The sequence below is a fragment of the Salvelinus sp. IW2-2015 genome, linkage group LG17 (assembly GCF_002910315.2).
Source record: "Salvelinus sp. IW2-2015 linkage group LG17, ASM291031v2, whole genome shotgun sequence".
NCBI lineage: Eukaryota > Metazoa > Chordata > Actinopteri > Salmoniformes > Salmonidae > Salvelinus > Salvelinus sp. IW2-2015.
In genome coordinates, this window is record NC_036857.1 from 15,221,392 (window position 1) to 15,244,910 (window position 23,519).

At 41.3% G+C, this 23,519-nt stretch overlaps 1 protein-coding gene across 2 annotated transcripts in view; it reads right to left on the minus strand.

The window, feature by feature from the left end:
- Nucleotides 1-2,337: 2,337 nt before the first annotated feature.
- LOC111976998 (ephrin type-B receptor 2-like) overlaps nt 2,338-23,519 on the minus strand; it is a 58,197-nt gene continuing 37,015 nt past the window's right edge. The window contains exons 4-15 of one of the 2 annotated variants that reach the window (XM_024006229.2): nt 15,229-15,384; nt 12,879-13,214; nt 11,877-12,001; nt 11,626-11,788; nt 11,309-11,482; nt 10,907-11,029; nt 10,307-10,554; nt 8,806-9,021; nt 7,911-8,060; nt 7,455-7,648; nt 6,932-7,087; nt 2,338-6,189 (exon numbers count right to left, since the gene is read on the minus strand). In XM_024006229.2, the coding sequence (XP_023861997.1) occupies nt 6,081-6,189; nt 6,932-7,087; nt 7,455-7,648; nt 7,911-8,060; nt 8,806-9,021; nt 10,307-10,554; nt 10,907-11,029; nt 11,309-11,482; nt 11,626-11,788; nt 11,877-12,001; nt 12,879-13,214; nt 15,229-15,384 (2,150 nt within the window). In that variant the 3' untranslated portion in view covers nt 2,338-6,080. The remainder of the gene's footprint in view (nt 6,190-6,931; nt 7,088-7,454; nt 7,649-7,910; nt 8,061-8,805; nt 9,022-10,306; nt 10,555-10,906; nt 11,030-11,308; nt 11,483-11,625; nt 11,789-11,876; nt 12,002-12,878; nt 13,215-15,228; nt 15,385-23,519) is intronic. The other variant, XM_024006230.2, reaches the window with a different exon arrangement.

Sequence of the window (23,519 nt, forward strand, 5' to 3'; positions counted from 1 at the left end):
TGCCAGCTGTTGTTGTTTACATGCTATTTACCTCTATGCTACAATACAGTAGTCAGACATCATGTCCACAGACCACAGTTACAGAAACAGAATGTATGCTATGTCCACCAAGAGCATTTCCTGATACATCAAACATGCTTGATGGGAATAGCATGTCACAGATATAACCGTGTGAAGCAGGTGTGCTGAGGGTGCTGCAGCACCCCTTGAAAAATATCAATAAAATAAAATATAAATTTTTAAAAAGCTGTTTTTCTTTTGAAAAAGTGAGTTTTTCCCCAGTTTGCTACCGGGCCATCGGGCCTTGGTATAACAAATATACAGTCACTAGTAAAAGTCTACACACCCCTTGCACAATCTTGACATTTTACAGCCTTAAAATTAAATAGAAAATGTATTAAATTAGATTTTTTTCCTACTGATGTACTCCACATTTCCAAAGTGGAAGAAAAAGTATATTTAAAAAAATCTTAATAAAAAATGTACTAAAAAAAAAGATGTCTTGATTTCATATTTCTTTTGATCCTGACAAACTCCCCAGTCACTGCAGGTGAAAATAATTTTGAACGTTAGGGAGGGGGTGCACCTGGAGTTGGAGGTCCCTATAAGAAGGGTAAATTCCAATGAATCCCAGTAATGGAGATTATGTAAATCAGCTAACTGTTAGCTATGCTGTTGTTACAATGTAATTAGTCTTTACCTGTGATTGAAGTTTGTTCTGCTGCTAACATCTGAGTTGTAGTTTCTGCTTGTGCAGCAGTAGGAGGATGTGTGCAGTGCAGATGAGTGAGCACTCCCGTGTGGGCAGAGGAGCGGGGGAGCGGACATTTTCCAAGATTCAAAAATGTGAAATTAGCGAATTTCATGGGCAATTCTTTATAGAACAGGAGAAAAATTTAACTAAAAGTAGAATAAAAATGGAAAGGGCACTTCACTTATAGGAGGGCAACAGGGCAGGTGCTCAGGCACCCCTAGAGCCCTATCTGTKCACGTGCTTGCATCAACATTAATCACTAATTTCCTTGGCACCAACACAGAAATTATTATTGTTATTGACTAGTTGATAAGCCAGTATTCTTTAGTGTAATTGTAGGGAGCTTCCCTGCAGAGGCCATTAGGGCCCTATGAAGTGAAAATAGGCTAATGTGTTTCCCCCGATGCAGTTCAGGTTTAGCATGTAAATAAATGTCAGTGTAACCTGATGTGTGGCACCCTGGGTCGGGAACAGCTGCACATACAGGGCTGGGAGGGAGGGAGGTGCCATGGAAAAGCATGGCGCCTCACTTTCCAACGGTCATTTTCAAAGTGACCCAAGCATCCAAGACAGTGGCGTCCAGCTGTCACTTCTTTAGTTGCATGTTGGCAGGTGTGACTGTGCCCGCTGGCTGTGTACCCAGCCTGGGTGCCAGTCAAGGACAGAGAGCTAGGGCTCTTAGGGGGAGTGCCACTGTGGAAAGTTAGACAGACATCTTGTTCTTCTTCAAAAAGAAACCTGAGACCACCTGTCAGTCGTTCTGTGAGTTCGTGCGTGTGTCCAAACACCACACCTGCCAACTGTGAGACTTGAACAAGGTTGGCAGCTATGTGAGTCATCTTTTGTGATATCTGACTGAAGTCTAGCTACATTCTGTACTATTAAGAATCAGGATCGAGCTGCAGGAATTTGACAGACAAACAGGCAGGCAGGCAGGCAGGCAGACACTGGGCAGTTGGGCTTTCGAGGGTGTAGTACAATGTGCCTTCTGAGAAATGGGATACACTTACCCAGATTATGTTTCTGAAATAAAGGAATCCAGAAGTACTTGATCACAAATGTCTTCAGCTGAGGAAATCTCTAATCTAGCAGAGAAAGTTGCACCCACGTCCGTTACATTGACAGATGTATGTATATATCCGGATTCGTGCCGAGTTTGTTTACATTTGATGGTAAAGAATGACCGCACTCTCTCAGAAAGCACACATGACCACACAATGACCCAGTGMGTGAAAGAAAACTGTTGATGTACAACTTCGAATCAAGCCTTCTAATTCTTGTATTTGGAAATGTAATTTTTGCATTGGCAAATGCTCACCAATGCAAAAACAAACAGACAAGCAACTTGACTGTTGACATTGTTGGACAAATATCCTAGAGTGGTCTCTACTTCCCTCTTGTGTTCAATGTGTTCTTTACAGTTTCAGGACMAGTTATTTTACAGTGGAGATAACACACAAGTAGAAGACATGGTCAAATATAGAAAATAGTAAGGGATAAGATCTTTATTTGATTAAATATAAATGTAATGCAAGATAAAGGGGAAAAGTTCTTGAAGACAATAAAAGTACTTTGAGACGGAATGTAACCAACATTTTATTATTATTATTGAAACAGTTGTACCGGCTTTCAGTTTGTTGTTGTAGATGTTGTTTTCTTTTGTTTTGTCTTTTTTTWAAAATAAAATAGACAAATAACAGTATTACAAATAATTAAAATTGTTACATCCTTCACAGGGTTACAGTCAATGTACATTTATACAGAAAACAAAACGTCCCAATGCAATCACAGTGGTTAGGACTGGACGGGGAGGGGGGGTTGGTAGACCAAGGACGGAGGACAAAAGTGAAAGAATGTGAAAAAGGTACTATAACGGTATAGAGGTATAGTAATAGAACAGTTTTAACATGGGACCAGCATAGGGAATGAGAGTTATTTTTACACACAGAGAATGACAAACTTAAATGTGGTCATATAGAGAGGGCACAACTATATTGACTTGAGGTTACAGTAGAAGCATCCATTTTGGTTTCTTTTGTTAGCAAATGGCACACACTCAGAGATGGCAGGCTCTTTCTGAGTGTATTTGTTGACAGAGGCAAAAAATAAACAAATAAAGATTTGTTTGATTTGACAGTCTTCCTTCATTCACAAAATTCAGATTTTGTATAGTACATTGCCTCCCCACTTGTTATGCTAGGCCTATAAAAACAAAGTAAATGAGTGTCTGGGGCTATCCTATATGATCAAATAGCAAAGCTTCCAACACATTAACGCACAAGCTGTACCTTGATGAGAAGCTACGCTAAACAACAGATAATACATAATAAGAGGACAATGTATCTGTAAAGAACTGCAGATGATAGTATTTGGAAGAACATATCCCTGTTTATTGAAGTGGGGAGTGTCTCTTTTCCCCAGAAAAGCAGAGTTTGTTGGTTGGGTAGCAGTAGTATAACATTTTAAAAACACCGTTGTCTCATTGAGGTGTCTCCTAATTAGTACCTTATTTATAACTATTAAATGCTATGTGAGATGCCCTATGGAATGGCTGATTGTGATTTATCCATGAAGTGCTGAGACAATGGAAGCATGCAGACACTGTAGCACTCAAGGGGCAGAGGTTGCAATATCCTGGTTTTACTTGTCTAGTATGTTTTGGCTGCTTAGAACAACACTCTTTTCAAAAACATTTAAAACGTGTTCCTGCTGATCCCTGAACCTCAAGTTCAGTACGCTATGGACGGAGTATCAACGTGTAAACTTGTTGTGATTTGTGCTGGCACAATAGGAGGAAGACGTATACCCTACCTCTCAGTACAACAAAAACTGAAGCCCGCCTTTTTAAAAATCTTTCATCCATTTCTTTAAAAAGTCCCCACTTTTCTCTGAGACGATTCATAAACACGTGTTCTAGCTTTTTAAATAGTAACGGCAACAGTATATACATGTCAAGAAGCAGGCAGTGTATGACCCCAGATTACATGACAATTCACAGCTCCATACTTTCAAAGGTGATCATATGTGGCAGTATAAAAACAAAAAACAAAAACTAGTTTAAAACAAACCAAATGAGCACAGTGTTCTGTGAAGTCTTTTAAATACCAGCAGGCTCCTTTTCTGATCATTTCCCACCTGTGGAGCTTCAGAGGCTGCCATTTTGTTTAAGTACAGTATAGAACACTTGGCTGCATAACCTAAGGCAGCCATTTTGTATGTACCATAAAGGGGAGGACAAGTGCTTTTTCATGACAGGACCAAAGTATATTGGTATTCACATGAGATCCTTTAAACATAGCGGAGGGCAAAAGGAAAGCGTAATCTAAACTTTGCACACAACACTTTTGTAATGGAAGAATTCATGGTAGCGCCCATCCTACTTCATCATTAAGGTGCACATAGAAACATAAAAAAACTGAGTCACTGAAGCAAAGATTGCACGGAGAAGAACTCCAAAACWGTGAAAATGGCCGACAAGGTTCAGTGGCTATGGCAACCTGTGATTCCCAGAAGAGAGAGAAACAACTGAGAGCCCCTAGGCTTTTGGGGACCCTAAACAATATTTGGTTAGCTGACATGGGCTAATTGAGTGACTGTCACTGACTGACAATATAGTGACCTCCAAAATATTGTGACAGTGACACCTTTTTGTTGTTGTTTTGACTCTGTACTCCAACCTTTTGGATATGAAATGATACAATGACTATGAGGTTAGTGAAGACTGTCATCTTACATTTGAGGGTATGTTTCATATGTTTCTAAACACTTCTACATTAATGTGGATGATACAATGATTATTGATAGTCCTGAATGAATCGTGAGTGATAATGAGTGAGAAAGTTAGACGCACAAATATCATACCCTCAAGACATGCTAACCTCTTATCATTTCCTATAACATGGGAGGTTAGCATTTTTCGAAGAAAGATATATTTATGCTTCTGTAACTTTCTCACTCATCATTAGTCACAATTCATTCAGGACTATCTATAATCATTGTATCATCCACATTAATGTAGAAGTGTTTAGAAACATATTCTATTCTTATTTACAATAAAAGTGACTCCAAAATGACACAATACATTATTTACCATAAATTTCTATTGGGCACAAAATAATCTGAAACACAACCAAAACAAATAGCAAATGCTTTAATAAACATATAGGTGAATTTCTCCCAATACTTTTGGTCCCCTAAAATGGAGGGGGACTATGTACAAAAAGTGCTGTAATTTCTAAACGGTTCACCTGATATTGATGAAAATACCCTCAAAATAAAGTTGACAGTCTGCACTTTATCATTGCATTGTATCATTTCAAATCCAACGTGCTGGAGTATAGAGCTAAAACAACCACATTTTATAAATTTTTTTAATACCCCAATAATTTTGGAATTGCKGATGCACAACCAAATTCCGAAATTGCACCTTGTGTAATCTACTTTTCTAACTCTCCACAGTAAGTTGAGACCCCGACTGAGAACCCTAGCAACCACGGGGTTGTGCAGCGCATAGTCTGCAGACAGAGAGTCAAGTGCATCTGATATGTACCAGACAATGACATGCACAGTACATTACATTTATATTATGGTTATTTTGGGCTGTTGGAAGTAGTATGTTCAAAGGTTTTTTTTTWACTTTCAAAACGGATTTTCAAGAGATTAGAAGTGTAGGTACTGTAGGTAGCAAACAGAAATATAATCGCCACAATTTTCTAACTGTCAAAAGAGAGAATTATTCACAAGAACGCTGAGTCTGATGCTTCCAGAAGATGAGTAATTTCATTTTACATCCATAAATGGAACTGTGGAACTGTATTGTAGTCTGCCATTTTTCCATCCACTGCGTTCAGAGTACTGGTCATATTGTTGGAGTTGCTGATACCCTCAGAACCTCACTGTGAAAGATGAGAGTAAAGTCCTATGAAGTCTGGTCCCAACCTTCTCTTAATAGCCCTTTTAAAGGGCAGTCTTGTTGTTGAGTTTCAGTCTGGGGACTAGTAGAAATCCTATCCAACTAATAGACTGTAAACAGTATCCTACTACAAACAGATTGAGGGGCTGCAGCTGTGCACTCAACACAGACAGGCTGCAGTTGGAGACCGGACACAGTCCGGACACAGTCGTAGGCTCAGCACTAGAGACAGACTTAACATACGAGAGGGGTGGTGATTGTGGACTGAGCACGGCTGCAAACTGACCAGACTGAACTCATGGGAGGATGGTCTAGAGAAAGGGGTCTGATGGGGGTGGAGGGTCACAGTCTGACAGGGAGACCAGGCTGGGGGTCCAGTATAGTCTGGTGTCCTCCCCGTCTAGATGTCAGAGGTCAGACCTCCACAGAGGTGATCTGGTTCATCTGGGCCCGCATGGACTGGACACTGTTCAGGATCTTCTTTTGGTGGCCTGCTAGCGTCACTCCTACTCGGAGGATGTCCCTGTAGAGAGAGAGAAAGCAGTCAGCAACACAGCAGTCTACGACACATTTAGCAAGTCAGCAGTCTATGACACATTTAGCACAGTCTATTTTTTAAATATTTTTTTAATTTATCTGTTATTTTACCAGGTAAGTTGACTGAGAACACATTCTCTTGACTGAGAACACATTCTCTTTTACAGCAACGACCTGGGGAATAGTTACAGGGGAGAGGAGGGGGATGAATGAGCCAATTGTAAACTGGGGATTATAAGGTGACCATGATGGTTTGTGGGCTGGATTGGGAATTTAGCCAGGACACCGGGGTTAACACTCCTACTCTTACGATAAGTGCCATGACCTCAGAGAGTCAGGACAACCGTTTAACGTCCCATCCGAAAGACAGCACCCTACACAGGGCATTGTCCCCAATCACTGCCCTGGGGAATTGGGATATTTTTTAGACCAGAGGAAAGAGTGCCTCCTACTGGCCCTCCAAAACCACTGCCAGCAGCATCTGGTCTCCCATCCAGGGACTCACCAGGACCAACCCTGCTTAGCTTCAGAAGCAAGCCAGCAGTGGTATGCTGCTGGCTGTGAGGCCAGATTTAGCACAGTTAGCACAGTCTAGAACAGTTTTAACACAGTCTAGGTCTACTACACATTTAGCACAGTCTATGACACATTAAGATTAGTCTAAAACACATTCAACACACTCTAGGACACATTTAGCAGGGGGAGGGTGTCTGGGGAGGTTAACTTACTCTGTGGTCATTTGGGAGACAACATCGAAGCTGGTGAACTCCTCATTGGCAAAGTTCTCCTTGTACTGGCCCATCCTGATGGCATCCAGCCACTCATCCACGGTGCTGAAGCTGGAGAAGTCAGGCGTGCTGCGGTCTAGCAGAGGTAGGTGAACACTAGAAACAGGAGAGGAACCCAGTGAGAACCCAAACAAACCCAATGACAACCCATTGAGAACCCAAACAAATCCATTGAGAACCCAGTGAGAACCCAAACAAATCCATTGAGAACCCAGTGAGAACCCAAACAAATCCATTGAGAACCAATTGAGAACCCAAACAAAGGAGTAAAGAGAAAGAAACAGTGAATCAAAGAGCCTCAGATGAAACAGTGCATGAGTCTGTCCTTTACAGCTTCCTTTCCTTAAGTCCTTTCCTTGGACTGGAGAGTCCACTAAAATGTGTGGTCGGCATTGTGGAAAGGAGATGAGGAAAGGATGGAAACTATTTAAGATGACTGAGACACAGCCCGTGAGTGCCTTACCTTGATGACAGCGGCGTCATGGCCTTCAGACTGTTGGGGTTGCGGATCATCTTGTCCAGGTTGTTGACAATCTGGCTGAACTTGGGCCGGTTGTTGCGGTCCTTCTGCCAGCAGTCCAGCATGAGCTGGTGCAGGGCACTAGGACAGTCCATGGGCGGGGGCAACCGGTAGTCCTGCTCTATGGCATTGATCACCTACAGGGCATTGGCACAGATTGATATGAAAATTAATAGAGGCCTTGGCCTAAATTGTTGGTCTTCCCATGTGGTTAATACAGCCTGAATCAAATGTATAGTGAGACTGTCTCAGTCTACCTCTCTCTAAATGTGTCTCTATGTCTCAATTGCTGCCTCCCCCCTTTTCTCTCTGTTTTCTCCAAATGACTGCAACAATCTGCTTTAGGACKAAATATTGTAGGTGAAACGATGATGATAATGACTCCTCCTGGATACTCACATCTTGATTACTCATGTCCCAGTAGGGCCTCTCTCCGTATGACATCACCTCCCACATTACGATGCCGTAGCTCCACCCATCACTGGAGGAGGTGAACTTCCTGTACTGAATGGCTTCCGGGGCGGTCCATCGGATAGGGATCTTCCCTCCCTGTAAAGACAGACAAGTGTTCCGTACCAATTCTCTACCCTTCAGCCAGAACCGTGCACTTGGTCACTCCCCTCATGCAACTCCCCTCATGCATTTAGAAGTATTGGATTGGTGCAAGTATGCCTGAAGGGAGTTACATTTTGGTCATTAAGCAGATCATCTTCTCCAGAGTGACTTAGTTTCCACCATATTTCTTAAACCAGTCCATTTCTTTTAAATCTATAAGGAGTACTTCAGTGCACACTTCAGGAGAAGGGTAGAAAACCAGACTGCAGCCYGCAAATAAAGCATTGGTTGTGGGTGGATCTCAGTAGTCTCAAGAAGTGGCGTTGTTTCGTTGTCTTCTTCTGCACTGATCTGATAGCACTGGACAGGTAAAAGCAAATCCTTTGTTGAGACACTGATATTGCTTTCCTGTGTCCTATGCTTGCAAATCAGTGGTGAWGAAAGGAATGAGCCGAGAAGAGGAAGCCACATTAGACTATTAGGATGCATCCTGCATGTATAATCTCAAACCTGATACATTTCCATACTAGCATACCACTTGCATGCCCAATACATTGCTTCATAATAAGTGGTATTCTAGTGTGTATATTGGAACCATAGAAATATAATCTATTCCTATGATTGGAACAGAGCCATACTCACCAGGACACTGGTGTTTGTGGGGTCTAACTTGCCCAAAATACATTGCTTCATACTATATAGTATGGAAGTATGGATATTGGGACAGAGCCACACTCACCAGGGCGCTGGTGTAGGTGGGATCTGATGTGTCTTCCTCCAGAAACCGCGAGAGCCCGAAGTCAGACACCTTACACACCAGGTTACTATTGACCAGGATGTTGCGGGCAGCCAGGTCCCGGTGCACGTAGTTCATGTCATTTAGGTATTTCATGCCCGCCGCAATGCCACGTAGCATGCCCACCAGCTGGATCACCGTGAACTGCCCGTCATTTTGCTTTAAAAAAAACACTGAAATGTTATATTGCTATGCTATGTTATGTTATACTATGATATGCCATATTGATATGTTAAGCTATATTAAGCAATGTTATGTTATGCTATGTTATGCAATGCTATATTATATTGTACGCTATATTCTCTGATATGTGTTACACATTCCAAAAAATGTGGCTGGTTCTCATATTAGTTCCCCTAACATTGTTAGCCACACAAAATTGAGCGTCTGGTTGATCCTCTCACCTGGATCTGTGAGCTCACCGGATCTAACTAAGCCCACTCTACACACCTCACACCTGGGCCAGCCCGGGAGGGACCCACCAGAGCTAATCATAAACCAAAAAGCTATTAAGTGTAGATGTGAAGGAGAGACAGCCACTGTGTTCTTGAATCCATTGGGTTCTTGATATTGAAAATAGTTGAAAAATCTGTATGGTTACTGTGATATTTCATATGACCTACAATGCTTCACGTCTAAATATAATTTTGATTCTATTATCTCTGAAATTCACTCATGAGATTAGGCAGAGATCTAGCCTTTAGGTACTCCTCTCATAATTTCCTAATCTAGTCGCCTTTCCATTTGTTTGCACTGATCCAAAAGACAAGACAGGTGAAAGCCACCTGATGTATTTTAACCTGATACATGTCTGGAAGAAGGAGGAAAGTAGAAAAGGAGAGGTCTCTCCAGAGTATTGAGATGCCCAACTTTGAGGCCCACTGACCTACATATCTAGGACTTTCATTTGGGCCAGTTTGCTACATCTTTCGTAAGGGAAAATCCCCACTGGGCACAGACGCCAGCTCAACATCTAGTTTTGATTTACATTTGGTTGAGTTGTCAACAAACGTGAATTCAACGTGAAATCAACCAAATACCTTACACACCAGGTTGCTATTGACCAGGATGTTGCGGGCAGCCAGGTCCCGGTGCACGTAGTTCATGTCATTTAGGTACTTCATGCCCACATGTTTTATTTGTCACATGCACTGAATAAAACAGGTGAATGAGTTAAGACAATATTTACTAAATAAACTGAAGAACTTAACATTTCACCATATCATTGGATTAGTTCAAAATGCTCTTACATTGATGACTTTTTGCAAATCCAATTACTTTTCCATGTTGATTCAACGTCATCACATCGATTTGTGGGGTTTAAATGAAGTGGAAACAATGTTGTGGAAATTGCAAACTTCAGAAGCCTTTTTAAACCTCAAATACACTAGGAAACCTCTCCTGTAACAAGGTAATCAAATTAAGATCCTACATCTGTACTGACCCTGAGGAAGGAGTCCAGCGATCCGTTCTCCATGAACTCAGTGATGATCATGACGGGGGCGCTCTTGGTAACCACGCCCTCCAGGTGGATGATGTTGGGGTGGTCAAACTGACCCATGATGGATGCCTCAGACAGGAAGTCCCGCCTCTGGCGCTCTGTGTAGCCCGCCTTCAGTGTCTTGATRGCCACCAGGATCTCTCTCTTCCCAGGGAGACGCAGGTTCCCGCTGCACACCTCCCCAAACTCTCCTGAACAATAACAGGTTCAGGTTTCAGATATACTGTCCATCAGCAAAGGACTCTGATACACCACTAAGATTTATCCAAGTGCTATGACATGGGACTGTAACTTGGATATCTTAAATGTACTGTAAGAAAATCTTACAAGACGTATTTTTGAGTTTAATCCACACTGTATATCAATATAACATTTTATAGGCCAGTTTCCCAGACACAGATTAAGTCTAGTCAAGGACTAAAAAGTGCTTTCAACTGAGAATCTTCATTGAGAATGCTTTTTAGTCCAGGACTAAGCTTAATCTGTGTTATTATGTATATGTACAGTATATAGGGTTTTCACCTTCACCAGTTGATTTTTTACCTGCGCCAATGACTTGCTCGATCTTGACACAGGAGGTGTCAATCTCTTTGGCAAACTCCCTCACTGCCTCGTTKGGGTCCTCATAGGTGAAGGGGTCAATATAGATCTTCATTCCTGGAGACACTTGGAAGGAGAAACAGAGAAAAAAACAGAGGATATGCATAATATACAACCTGGGAGTACGTATTGGCTACAGAAAACAGTAGCTGGAACTTTGCCTGGGCTTAGACCTGATACAGGTGGTTAGATACAGTAGTAACCTTTAACTTCCAGTATTCTACATCTAATGGAAATGTCACCACTGTCCCCAGGATGGTAGTGTTATTCCTTAACAAATGTTTCACTCCACTATTCAACCCATTTCCCATGGATAGAAGGTTGTCTGTAAACCATGTTACTCACTGTGGCCACTGGTGTAGTGCTGGACCTTGTCTGTGTATTCAGATTCTGTTCTCTCAGAGCTTCTTCGATTGCAGACGATGACCAATACGACGACAGCGATGATGAAGACCACACCTGCAGCAGCTGAGCCAATGATGAGGGGGAGCTTCTCCTGAAAGCTGGACTTGTACTCCTCTGCAAATACACAACAAAACATACCCATTCCTCTTATTAACGTCTACAAGGTTGGCCTACTCTGTAATGTTGAACTTTTGGAACTATACCATATACTCGGCAAGATAATTCAAAAGTGAAAAACACTGGTTTGAATGGCATACCTTCGGTCATGGTCTGAAAGTACATCTTTCCGCTGAATCGTCCGAATCCGGCCACGGTTCGAGCCCGTACCTGGAAGACGTATATAGCTCCGGGCTTCAGGCCACGGATGACTGCTGTGTTGGTCTGACTGCGCACCACCGATGAGTTCCACTCTGCCATGCTCTGGAACACACAGACACACACAAAGGGTGTAAGACTGGATCTGCTCACTGTTTGAATTACAGCAGTAAAACCTGTCAACTGACTTTACCTTATCATAGTACTGCAGCTCATAGTCCAGTATGAGGCCGTTGGGCTGGTCCGGTTGGGACCAGGAGAGAGTGATGCTGTCAGGTGTCCGGCTCACCTGGTGCATAATCGACACKGCCGATGGTGCTGTGAGTGAGTGAGTGAGATAGAAGGGTTAAGGTTMGTGACATTACTACAACACTAGGAAGAAGCTTTCAAATCCCCTGGTAATCAAGAACAAGACTAATGATGCAGCAAGGAACAAAGAGCCAGGAACATCAGAGATGGTTTATTGAGTATTATTACAGTCACCCATTCACTGAAAATACTAATAGTAATAATGTATTTGTTTTCACTCTGGTGTGTGAAATATTCACTCAGTAGGCAAAGACACACACACACACACACACACACACACTTTCCTAATGAGGGCTTAATTAGGGCATGTTTATGTAACATTAGTGCTTTTGCTTATACCCTGTAAAAACACTGGGGCTCATGGGAACCTGAGTTTGCTCTTTTCACAGTCCCATCCCAGACAGTAATTAGGACTGACAGCTAGTGCAGTGGAGAAAATACTACAGTGTTAAGGGCAGAGAGTAGAAAGTGTATAGCCTGACCCTAATACCAACACTACCTAACACCCAGTCTATTTGAAATTTGAACCTCAACAAATAACGCTGTAAATCATGTCTGAATACTGCATTTCAAGTGCCCTAAATGCAATTGAACTCACTCAATACTAATAAGGGTCACACATCTGTCACTAAATTGTTCAGGCAGACATCATAAACATTGCTTAGGCATCCTTACACAGACATTGTTCATTGGTACTACATAACATATAGGTTTACTTATACAGATCTTGCCCTTGCAAAATACCATCAAAATATCTAAACCCATATTAGATGTATTATTTCCTGTGCCACTCCTTATCAGACTGAACACACTCCTGATAATATCTATTCACTGAACTTCACACAGTACTTTGAGAGGAGAGTGAATGAATTGCTGTCTTCCTTACCGGCCTGGTTGGTGGTGATGTTGACTGAGGAGTAGTGTGGTGAGTAGGGGCTCTGGTCGGAGACCCCGTTGACCGCCTGGATCTCAAAGGTGTACTGCGTGTGGGCCAGCAGGTCACTGATGTGGACGCTGGTCTCCGTCAGGCCCAGTTGGCGAGGGATGAACTGGACGTTGTCCCCGCAGCGTGTACAGCCTCCCCGGCCCCCTCCACAGCTCTTACAGATGATGTTGTAGACCACGTCCTTGCGGCCCCCGCCATCGCGCGGCGCGCTCCACTCCAACCTCAGGGACGTCTCGTTCACGATCGAGATTACGTTCTGGGGCGCGGAGGGGATGGCTGTCAGAGGAGAGGGGGGAGATAAAGAAGAGTTCAGGGAGGATCAGTGATGAGGTTTATACTCCAGACAGTGGTCATAAGGAGCTACAGGGGATTCAGCGTCTGATTTCAACCCAACCCACACCCTGTACTATAGCTCTCCAGCATCAGGGTTGATGACCACCTGTTAACTCTGTAATAAATTAACTCTGTGTGGTTGGAGTAGTATACAGTAGGTCACAAAACAAGTCTCCACATTTCAATATTCGGACACCATTTTTTGTGTTTTTGTTATTTTATAAACAATACAAAAACATACACATGCAAACATCTACTACATCACTCCTGCCCAGACCCACTAGTACACCTCCCCATCTCTAGCGCATGCATCACTTCCCAACCACATGGCCTGAAACTGCATTTTGTTTCTCTCTGCAGCCCACACACTTTTAATATTTAAATAATAAATCATTTGATTTTTCCTTTGTGATAATGATGGCAGATTGATAGATTTCAAAGTTTCTAGTATATGTTTTTTCAAGATGAGTGCTGAGAAGAGAATGGTCCAACCCATTGTGTATGTCACTAGACCCCAATATGACATGTCTTAAAATATGCAGACAGACAGATTAAAAGGTTAATACTTCTAACAGCCAAATTTCTAGCTCCGCCTACAACTTCCGAACTTTCTAGAATTCCCAGAAAGCATGGATTATTGAGTCATCATTAGTTTTACACTTAAGACATGTCTCTGTCATTGTGCTGCAGAATTTGTGAATTTTGTATCTTGTATAATAAATTCAATACATTACTTTATACTGGATTAAGTGTACATTTTCGTTAACTTTCCCTCCATCTTGTGCCAACATCAGTTCTTTTTTAGTCTTGGTTTCAAATGTTTATATTTTTTTCCTAAGAGACAGTCAGTTGGATATGCTCTCTGCAAGGTTGTATATATCATATCATATGAAGATATTTTTCTGACTCAAATAAGATTACCTCAAGGTTGCTCTGATGTCCAAAAGATTTCAAATAGAAATGTTGTGATATGTAACTTTTATTCGGACACTAAATTCTCCAAAGTATTTGCATGAGCTCCATTCAAGTCCATCAGGCTTCAGATCAACTTTTCTATAGAAGGAAGAGAGAGCGATGAAAAGAGCAGTGTGGTAGTTAACTAGCGTTCTGGTGGAATCTGAGAGACACAAAGAATGCCCCTGCATGCTCATTTCTGCCTCTTCAATTAGAGAGAGACCGCTGAGGGCCACATCTCCATTGTGGCCCTGGCAACATCCCAAATGACACCCTATTGCCTTTTTTTGTGCACTACTTTTCATCAGTGCCCATAGGGTATCCATAGGGCTCTGGTCAAAAGTAGTGCACTATAAAAGCAAAAGGGTGCCATTTGTGACCGAGACCACATTTTCACATTCAAAACAGCTGCCCCCTTCATAATGGACAGGCTTATGCAAATCTCTCAGGATATTTTCTGAGAGATTGGAAGAGAATGGAAGGGACATTCCAACAGTTCAGTGCTGTTGGAATGAAACATAACCCTTGCTTCACCCTTGGGCACCTAGAATAATGCATTTTTATGGGAAAATGTACGAGTGGAGCTGGAGTCTTGGTAAAAAAGTAAAAGTTGAAAAGATTTGGCTTGAGGTTAGCACTTTTGTTTGTGCTCATTGCATTATGCACAACATATATCAGRATCATTCTGTCTTTGCTTGACAGGTGCTTTTCTATAGTGAATGCCACATAAGGCCTGCATTTACATTATTAGGGTTGAGCTGATGGATTCTGTTAGTAAATTCATAGACAAAATGAAAATGCAATTCAACAATTGATAATGGCCCATAATGTCCTGGGAGCATTTGTCAATTAATTATTTAAAATGTGAATTTTTATACAATTCTTATATACACAAAAGCCTACTAAATAGACTGCTGTATGATAATCTCTACTGTGTCTTTCCTTAACACTGTGTAGTACCACCCATGGAGAGTATGTGGAACTGTAAGGACTAGAAACCTACTGGTGCAGGGTATCTGCGGGGGATCCGAGTCACTGCGGTAGTACCCGTTGCGGCACACACAGTTGGTGGCCCCCTCGTTGGTGGTGCGACTGTTGATGGGACACTGGAGACACAGGTGGTCCCCCTGGGAAGACTTAAAGAACCCTGAGCCACACGCTGCAGATGAAAGAGAGTGAGAGAGAGGGAAAGACAGAGGGAGTTAGAGAGAGAGAGAGTTAGAGATTATGAATTAACTTATTGTACTAAAGTGACAAAATGGCATACTACAGACATTTTACAACATGACAGCTTGAGAGAAAAAAGGTACACAGTTGATAGAAAGACAAATTTCCAGACATATAATAAAATATTGGTCTTGAAATGCACAGACATAATAAGCTTTGGCATGTCCTTCTTCATATGGTTAATAAAATATAACATCCAGGAGTCTGAGGCTTGTTGCTATTCAGGTTTTTGTCTCATGGCATTTGAAACTCTGGAAGAACAGAGCGAGGCATAGTCAAAGAGACGTTGAAATCTGGAGGTCTGGAATTTAATGGCTATACCATAAAAGTCAAAAGGTGTATAACAGGGATAGAGAGGGATAGGGGGAGATAGAGTGGAAAAGCCAGTATAAGGGTTATACATATTCTACAACTGTGTTGAAATAGGGTTTAAAGAGAGAGAATGGGWTCAGTAGCAAATCTTATTGGGATCGGTAGCAAAATATTACCACCATAGGAGGCTACTACTCTGAGGTTACTACTCTCCATCATATATTCTCCTCCATGATTTCCTACAATGTCTCACTGTACACTTGTAGTTTGTGTAGAACCCTTTGTTCCAAACAGCACATACTGCTAACCAATATCCTACAAAAACCATGGAGTGTGTCATCTGAAGCAGGGGTAAGTGATCTTTAATTTCTTGTTTTATTTAACAGTTGGCCATCCCCAGCTTCCAATTGGCTCATTCACCCCCCCCCTCCTCTCCCCTGTAACTATTCCCCAGATTGTTGCTGTAAATCAGAATGTGTTCTCAGTCTACTTACCTGGTAAAATAAGGGTAAAATAAATGTGTAAAGGTTACTGCAGCCTCCAGCTTTGCAAGCTAATCCAATCAAGATGGTGTGAAAGTAATTAGATGCCTGGCTGGCAGTTCCTCAACTTTCTGGATTTGTCCCAAATGGCACCTTATTCCCTATATAGTACACTACTTTTGACCAGGGCCCATAGGGCTCTAGTCAAGAGTAGTGCACTATAAAGGGATAGGGTGCCACTTGGGACACATTCTCTGACTGTCTGACACTGGCAGAGATGTGGTAGTCTATCCCAGACCTCTCTGGGGTGCATTTATCCAGTCTGTGTCATGCCAGTGGGAACAAATATATACAGTAGCATATTTATTATACCCACTATCACCACATTATTCTCTTGTATTGAAAGAGTGTTTGCCTCTTTTAAAACATGTTTCATCTTGTTGAATTCATTTAGCTTTTGTCTTATTTCCCAAGAGGTCTAAACACTCCCTAACAAACCCACTGGGCACAGACGTCAGTTCAACGTCGAGTTTTGATTTACATTTGGTTGAGTTCTCAACTAACGTTAATTCAATATGAAATCAACAAAAAAAATCCCACTGTCATTGTATTTAGGTTTAAAGTTCCTTAAGTTGATTACTTTTTCCAATCAGTTTTCCAAGTTGATTCAATGTCCTCACATTGAATTTTGTTGTTGAAATTACATGGAAACATCGTTGATTCAACTASTTTCTGCCCAGTGGGAGGTATCTCACATCACCCCTATTTGAATAACTGTCCTGTCTTCCACTTCCACAATGAGAAGCTCTAGGAATCCTAGGCGGTCAAAGGACAGCCAGTGTGACGAGACAAAAGGAAGAGTCTGTTGGCAGAGGGACCCAGGGAACCCCCATGGCTAGACCCAGATAGAGAGGAGGACTGAAGGGGGAGAAAATGAGAGGGGATTGACAGTTGTATGACAGAGAGTCATTCAATAAAGATAGAAAGTTGCACATTCAAATATAGTATGGACCAATGTCATCCCAGCCCCTGGATCTTGGATCCTACCACCATATTAATATAATTACTAGAATGGGTTTCCCCTTTGAAGTCACTGAGGATGCATTCAAATTACAGTGGTCTCAGGTGCTTTTTCCCATTCTACTYATTCTATTTCTATGAAATTCTATTTCTACCACAACACCACCCTCCAGAGACAAATGTGTTATGAATCCTACAGTACAGTAATGAATAGCAAACTAAAGGCTCAATAACAACCATCATTAAATCTTGTGGAGAGCTACTGACATATCTGAAATGGGTCATCTGAGGCTGGTGGTGGAACATTGATTTTGCCTGTTAGAAATGGATGAGCGTACCGTATCACCAAGCATTCATAGCTCTCTATCAAATTAATTTCAGATACTGTAAAATATGGATAGAAGTGGAGGGGGCTCAACCAACAACTCTGAGGTGCAACCACATTTTGTATCATCCACTTCTTATATCCCTCCCTGCTGCTCCCCCTATGGACATTCCCTCTGGGACATTCTAAGAATTTCACTGTACCCTGCAATTACAAATACCCTGTGCATGTGACTAATAAACAAATAAACTCATCTAATATAATAAAATACAAATAAAAGAAAAGGTACAATGCTTGCTCACCATTAAAAACATATAATTGTATTTAAATCTGTAATCCTTAATGGTGAAACAACCACGCCTGTTTGCGATATTGCAAAGACAAAGAAGTTAGTGCAAACACCAAACAGTTTTTCCCCTTCTGACATTATCGCATGCGCAATAGAAGAGCACAATATGTACTGCATTTTTTTTACCATGCTGCGAGACGCTCCTCAACAAAAACTTATAACAACGGTGGTGGGGCGGCCACTTCATCAGAACCATCAGGCCGAAATGTCAAGCTATTAATAGTTGCTTAAATAAAATAATGTGTTTTTAATGGTGAAGTACTATGAAATACAATGGTATTGTACAATAATAATTAAATAATGTGTCTGAATGGCTCGATCAGAACTAGGGCTATGGCGGTCATGAAATTTTGTCAGCCAATGATTGTCAAGCAAATAACTGCCGGTCTCACTATAATTGACCGTTAATTAATATAAACACATTTAGCATCTCCTGGCTTCCACGCATAGCCTACAAGCCACCGATGCAGACCTTTGGAACATCTACATTTTAAAAAGTCTAATAAATCCATGTAATATAGCCTACACCTTCACAATAAATACATTATTTATTTTAAACAGGTCTAAAGAAACATGATATGAAGAAAATGTCTATTTAAGAAGAACAAACTAGCATACTCTGAGTTGTCCTTATGTTAGTGTAAAGGCAGTCATTGTTGTTCTCCTCCTCAGACGAGGAGGAGCATGGATCGGACCAAGATGCGGATTGGTGATTAATCATACTTTTAATGAAAACAGCAAACAAGACACTACAAAAGTGACTAACCTTCAACCGTCCTGTGTGGCCCAAACACTGACACAGGAACAAACACCCACAAAACCCCAGTGAAACCCTGGCTGCCTTAGTATGACTCTCAATCAGAGACAAACGATACACACCTGTCTCTAATTGAGAATCATACCAGGCCGAACACAAAACCCAACATAGAAATACAAAACATAGACTACCCACCCAACACTCACGCCCTGACCAATAAAGACATACAAAACAAGAGAAAACAGGTCAGGAACGTGACAGTGTGTAATGTTGTAAGGACTCCACGATCAGTTCCTGCAGGTCAGGAACGTGACAGTTAGGCCCTGATCTGGCTATGCCATATGGATGTGGGCTACACTAGTTCATTTAGCAGTTCTATGGCATTATATTATATTATTTTATCCAATTGCGAGGTGCATACTGAAGATATTGGAATAAGTGTCCACATTTACTTTTTCAGCCAACAAGATGAGTAGGCCTAACGAACAGCAAAAGCACTAGCCTCTGTCAATCTACTATCTCCCATAGTACAAAAGTTGACCTATTGTATTCTGTGAGAGAAATACATATTCCTCCGTCCATAGTCAGATGCAATAGATCCCAAATTAATACAACCACTAGCATCAAAAAACCTGTTTTAAGCAATGTGCCTCGTGCAACAGATGAGAACATTTAGCTTAAAATGTTGATAAACTATTAGGCTATTTCTTCACATTATAAGTGCAGCAATGCACACATGGCAGTAGGCTATATGCGCGTATGTTCCAGTAGCAGGAAAACACCATTCTCAAAAGTGACCACAAATGCGATTATGCATGTAATGGTTTTATTATAAAGGTGCATTTTTATGGTGAAATGATCTTCCCCAAACTTGAAAGTCACACGCTGTGTATGTATGCCAGTTAGGCTCTACAGCCGTTGTAAAGCAGATTAATGTGCTTCATTTTATGAAGTTACTTGGCCACTTTAATTGTGATACATATTTTATCTAAATATTTTGGCAGCAGCATACCACTCTGCATCCCACTGCTGGCTTGCTTGCTTCTGAAGCTAAGAAGGGTTGGTCCCTGGATGGGAGACCAGATGCTGCTGGAAGTGGTGTTGGAGGGCCAGTAGGAGGCACCCTTTCCTCTGGTCTAAAAACAATATCCCAATTCCACAGGGCAGTGATAGGGGACATTGCCCTGTGTAGGGTGCTGTCTTTCGGATGGGACGTTAAACAGGTGTCCTGACTCTCTGTGGTCACTAAAGATCCCATGGCACTTATCGTAAGAGTAGGGGTGTTAACCCTGGTGTCCTGGATAAATTCCCAAGCTGTCCCTCATACCATCACAGTCACCTAATCATCCCCAGCTTATAATTGGCTCATTCCTCTCCCCTGTAACTATTCCCCAGGTTGTTGCTGTAAATGAGAATGTGTTCTCAGTCAACTTACCTGGTAAAATAAGGGATACATTTTGGTATTTTTTTAAAAGGCTACATGAGGTGTGTGACTATGATTTGCAAAAAAAAAGAAGCATGCCGTTTTCCATTAAGCTGGGCATCATTCACAAGTGATAGGCTAATATTATCACACTATTCTTAATTTAATCTTGTCTTTACATATACTAAATAATATATGTGTGAAATTTGTTTTGATATATAATGGACCGTTATCATGCACCTGCCTCGAAACAGGGGCAGCGGAAAAAATGTCTATGCACTTAAATAGCAAATGGAGGATGCTTTTCCTCCAGGTAGGATATACTCCTGTTGTAAAGAGAAGCAATGTGCTTAATATTAGGACATTTTAGCAATAAATATAGTAGGCYTAGCCTATAGAAAGCTGATGGGATCCTCCTCTTTTTAATAACGGCCATCACTCGGTATTCTCACACAATTGCATCGCCTATAGAAATGTTGAGCAATGGGCTATCAAGTGTGTAATTAGATTTTCGATTACAGGGACAATAGAGTGTGGGGTACCAGGGAAGTTAGTACGTTTGGTAGGCTACTAATGACCATCAGCAGCATCAGAGCTTGGAGAAGCCTAATTACCGTGACTAAACGGTCACGTGGAATTTGACATGACACGTGACCGCCGGTGGGGCGGTAATACGGTCACCGTAACAGCCCTAATCAGAACCTTTCTGCTTATCGGCGCACACACACAAAAAGCAGTTCCATATACGGTTGTGAATAGAGCAGTCTTTAACATCAAGCTGATTGTACTTTTATGGCTCAGCAGTTTCATGCCCTGAGTAAAGAAATAAGTAGTGTTAACTGTCCATTCAGGGAACACCTCCTCCGTTTTTCATATATCTATTCATCTGTGTTTGCCTTTAATATTTCAGTATTCTCCGGCGCCTGAAATACCGGTCTCAAGAGGTAATTTTCCTGCTTCCTTTGTCACCTGTAATAAGAACCCATTTATTTTTGCTGTTATTGTAAAAAAACACTTGTTTTTTACATCTCTTGGTCTTACTAGTGTACTGTGGTGTGAGTGAGTCTGTCTGTCTGTGTCTGCGCACGCCTGTAAGTGTGTATGTGTATTGATGCATGTGTACATTGTGTACAGTGTGTGTGTGTACAGGTGTGTACACTAACGGGTGAGTGATCCGTAAATGTGTGACCACGAGAACGGTGTCAAATCATATTAGACATAGAAACAGAGGCTTTGGCATTCCCACTGAAGTAAGGTGTGGCAAGTAGGTGTTAAAACATGGTTCCCTTCAAAACATGAGAAAATAGAGTATCAATTCGGAGTAATGAAAGCTATTTACACAGGCTAAATAGTCAAACAGACAAATCATATACACTACAGTGCATAAAGTAAACCAACGTATTGTATTATACTGTATAGTGTGAATAAAATATGACATGATCATTATGGAGGCAATACACCATCCATCCATAAAGACCCAGAGGAAGGTTCAATGAGTATGTTAGTGACTGACTCACAGTGGTGGAAAAAGTATTCAATTGTCATACTTGAGTAAAAGTAAAGACACTTTAATAAAAAATGACTCAAGTGAAAGTCACCCAGTAAAATACTACTTGAGTAAAAGCCTAAAAGGTATTTGGTTTTAAATATACTTAATATACTCAAAAGTAAATGGAATTGCTAAAATTATTTTTATTTATTTATTGTTATTGACGAATAGCCACCATGGGCACACTCAGACAGGTTTCTGGGCACGATAGAATAGATTCAAGATGTATAAATTCAACATGAGCATTGTTAAGAGCTAGTAACATGAGCATTGTTAAGAGATTTACAAACAAATAATTTGTGTTTAGTGAGTCTGCCAGATCAGATGCAGTAGGGATGACCAGGGATGTTCTCTTGATAAGTGTATGAATTGGACCATTTTACTGTCAAAATGAAACAAATATTTTGGGTGTCAGGGAAAATGTATAAGTACAGATACCTCAAAAAACGACTTAAGTAGTACTTTAAAGTATTTGTACTTAACTACTTTACACAACTGCTGACTCATTGGAGTCCACAGCTGCCACAAAAACGCAGATTATTGTGGTGAAACCTACAAAATACTGTCACTCTCTTTACTGGGAAACTATGCAAAATCTGTTTCTATTTGCGAGTCCCTTTGAAAGGTTTTTCATTTGATTTTATCTAACTTAATGTATTGTGATCAACCCGCCCATGTAACTATCAATATTCTGTTAAGTTTGAGCATCATTTATGATAATCACTCTAAGTATTATCATTATTATGATGTTTTTGATGTTGTTACAACTGTCATTATCACTTCAATGGCTTTATGTGCTGTGGGTGTGAGTGCCCCTCTGTTCCCACCAATGTGGTTTTGGCAGCACCTATCTGAGCAGGTGTGAGTTGATGTGCAAGAATAGTGAGCACACTGTCATTTACTGACACTGTTACACAAGGACATTCCACTTCACTGTGTGGCTATTCCCAGCCACGCTACATTAATTAGCCTATATGGTCAACGACGTCCATAAACTTTTGGTAGGTGAGGGTGTGTAATTATCATGTGTACATCACTTCATAATGAATAGGTCACCGTAAATAATGATTGCTTTACAAATATTGAGTCCAGGGCATGTTACAGGGTGGATAAGAGAAWWWWWWWTGTTTTTTCTCTCTCTCCTTTGTCTCGTTCTGGTGCCCAACTTCTCTCATCGTGGCCCGGCAGAGAGAAAGGAGAGCCGGGAGGAAGTGAGATCGCCACTGACAGGAAGTGTCTGTTCGAGGCAGATCCTTGGATAGGCAGCTGGAGCCGGAGGGACGACAGCTCCGCTCCTCGAGAAACCTTTGATCAATGAGTCTGTCGGCGATGACAACGGCACACATGCACTCCATCAAAAGGGGTTGCCCCCAGTAACAACTGTGTGAACAGCCACCAATCAGCAGAGATTAGGTCTGGCTCTCTGTCCTATCAGGCTGTTCAGGAAATGTAGACACTGACAGGATATCTAGGCTGGAGATTCTACTGTATGTGAACTGGAAGTTAGAAAGAGGAAATCGAACTAGGTTTTGAAATAGAATCGATATGGAGATATACGTGCAGGTAACCTACAAATACTCTATAAGATTTTAAGTGCTTAATTAGGTATATGCCATATGGGAATAGACATGTCACTTTACAAAATATCTATAGATTGAAAAAAATGTAAAAGTGTTGTGATGCTACAGTAAAAAATTTAACTGAAAACACCTAAATAATCATGTTCTTTTAGACACTTTCTCTTTACAAAATGAAATAATGAATGAGTCAACCTGATGTGGCTTCCTATTCTAGAGCAGTCAACATTTTACTTTGCCCTTATCAAGAGTTTAACAAAACAGGACATGTAG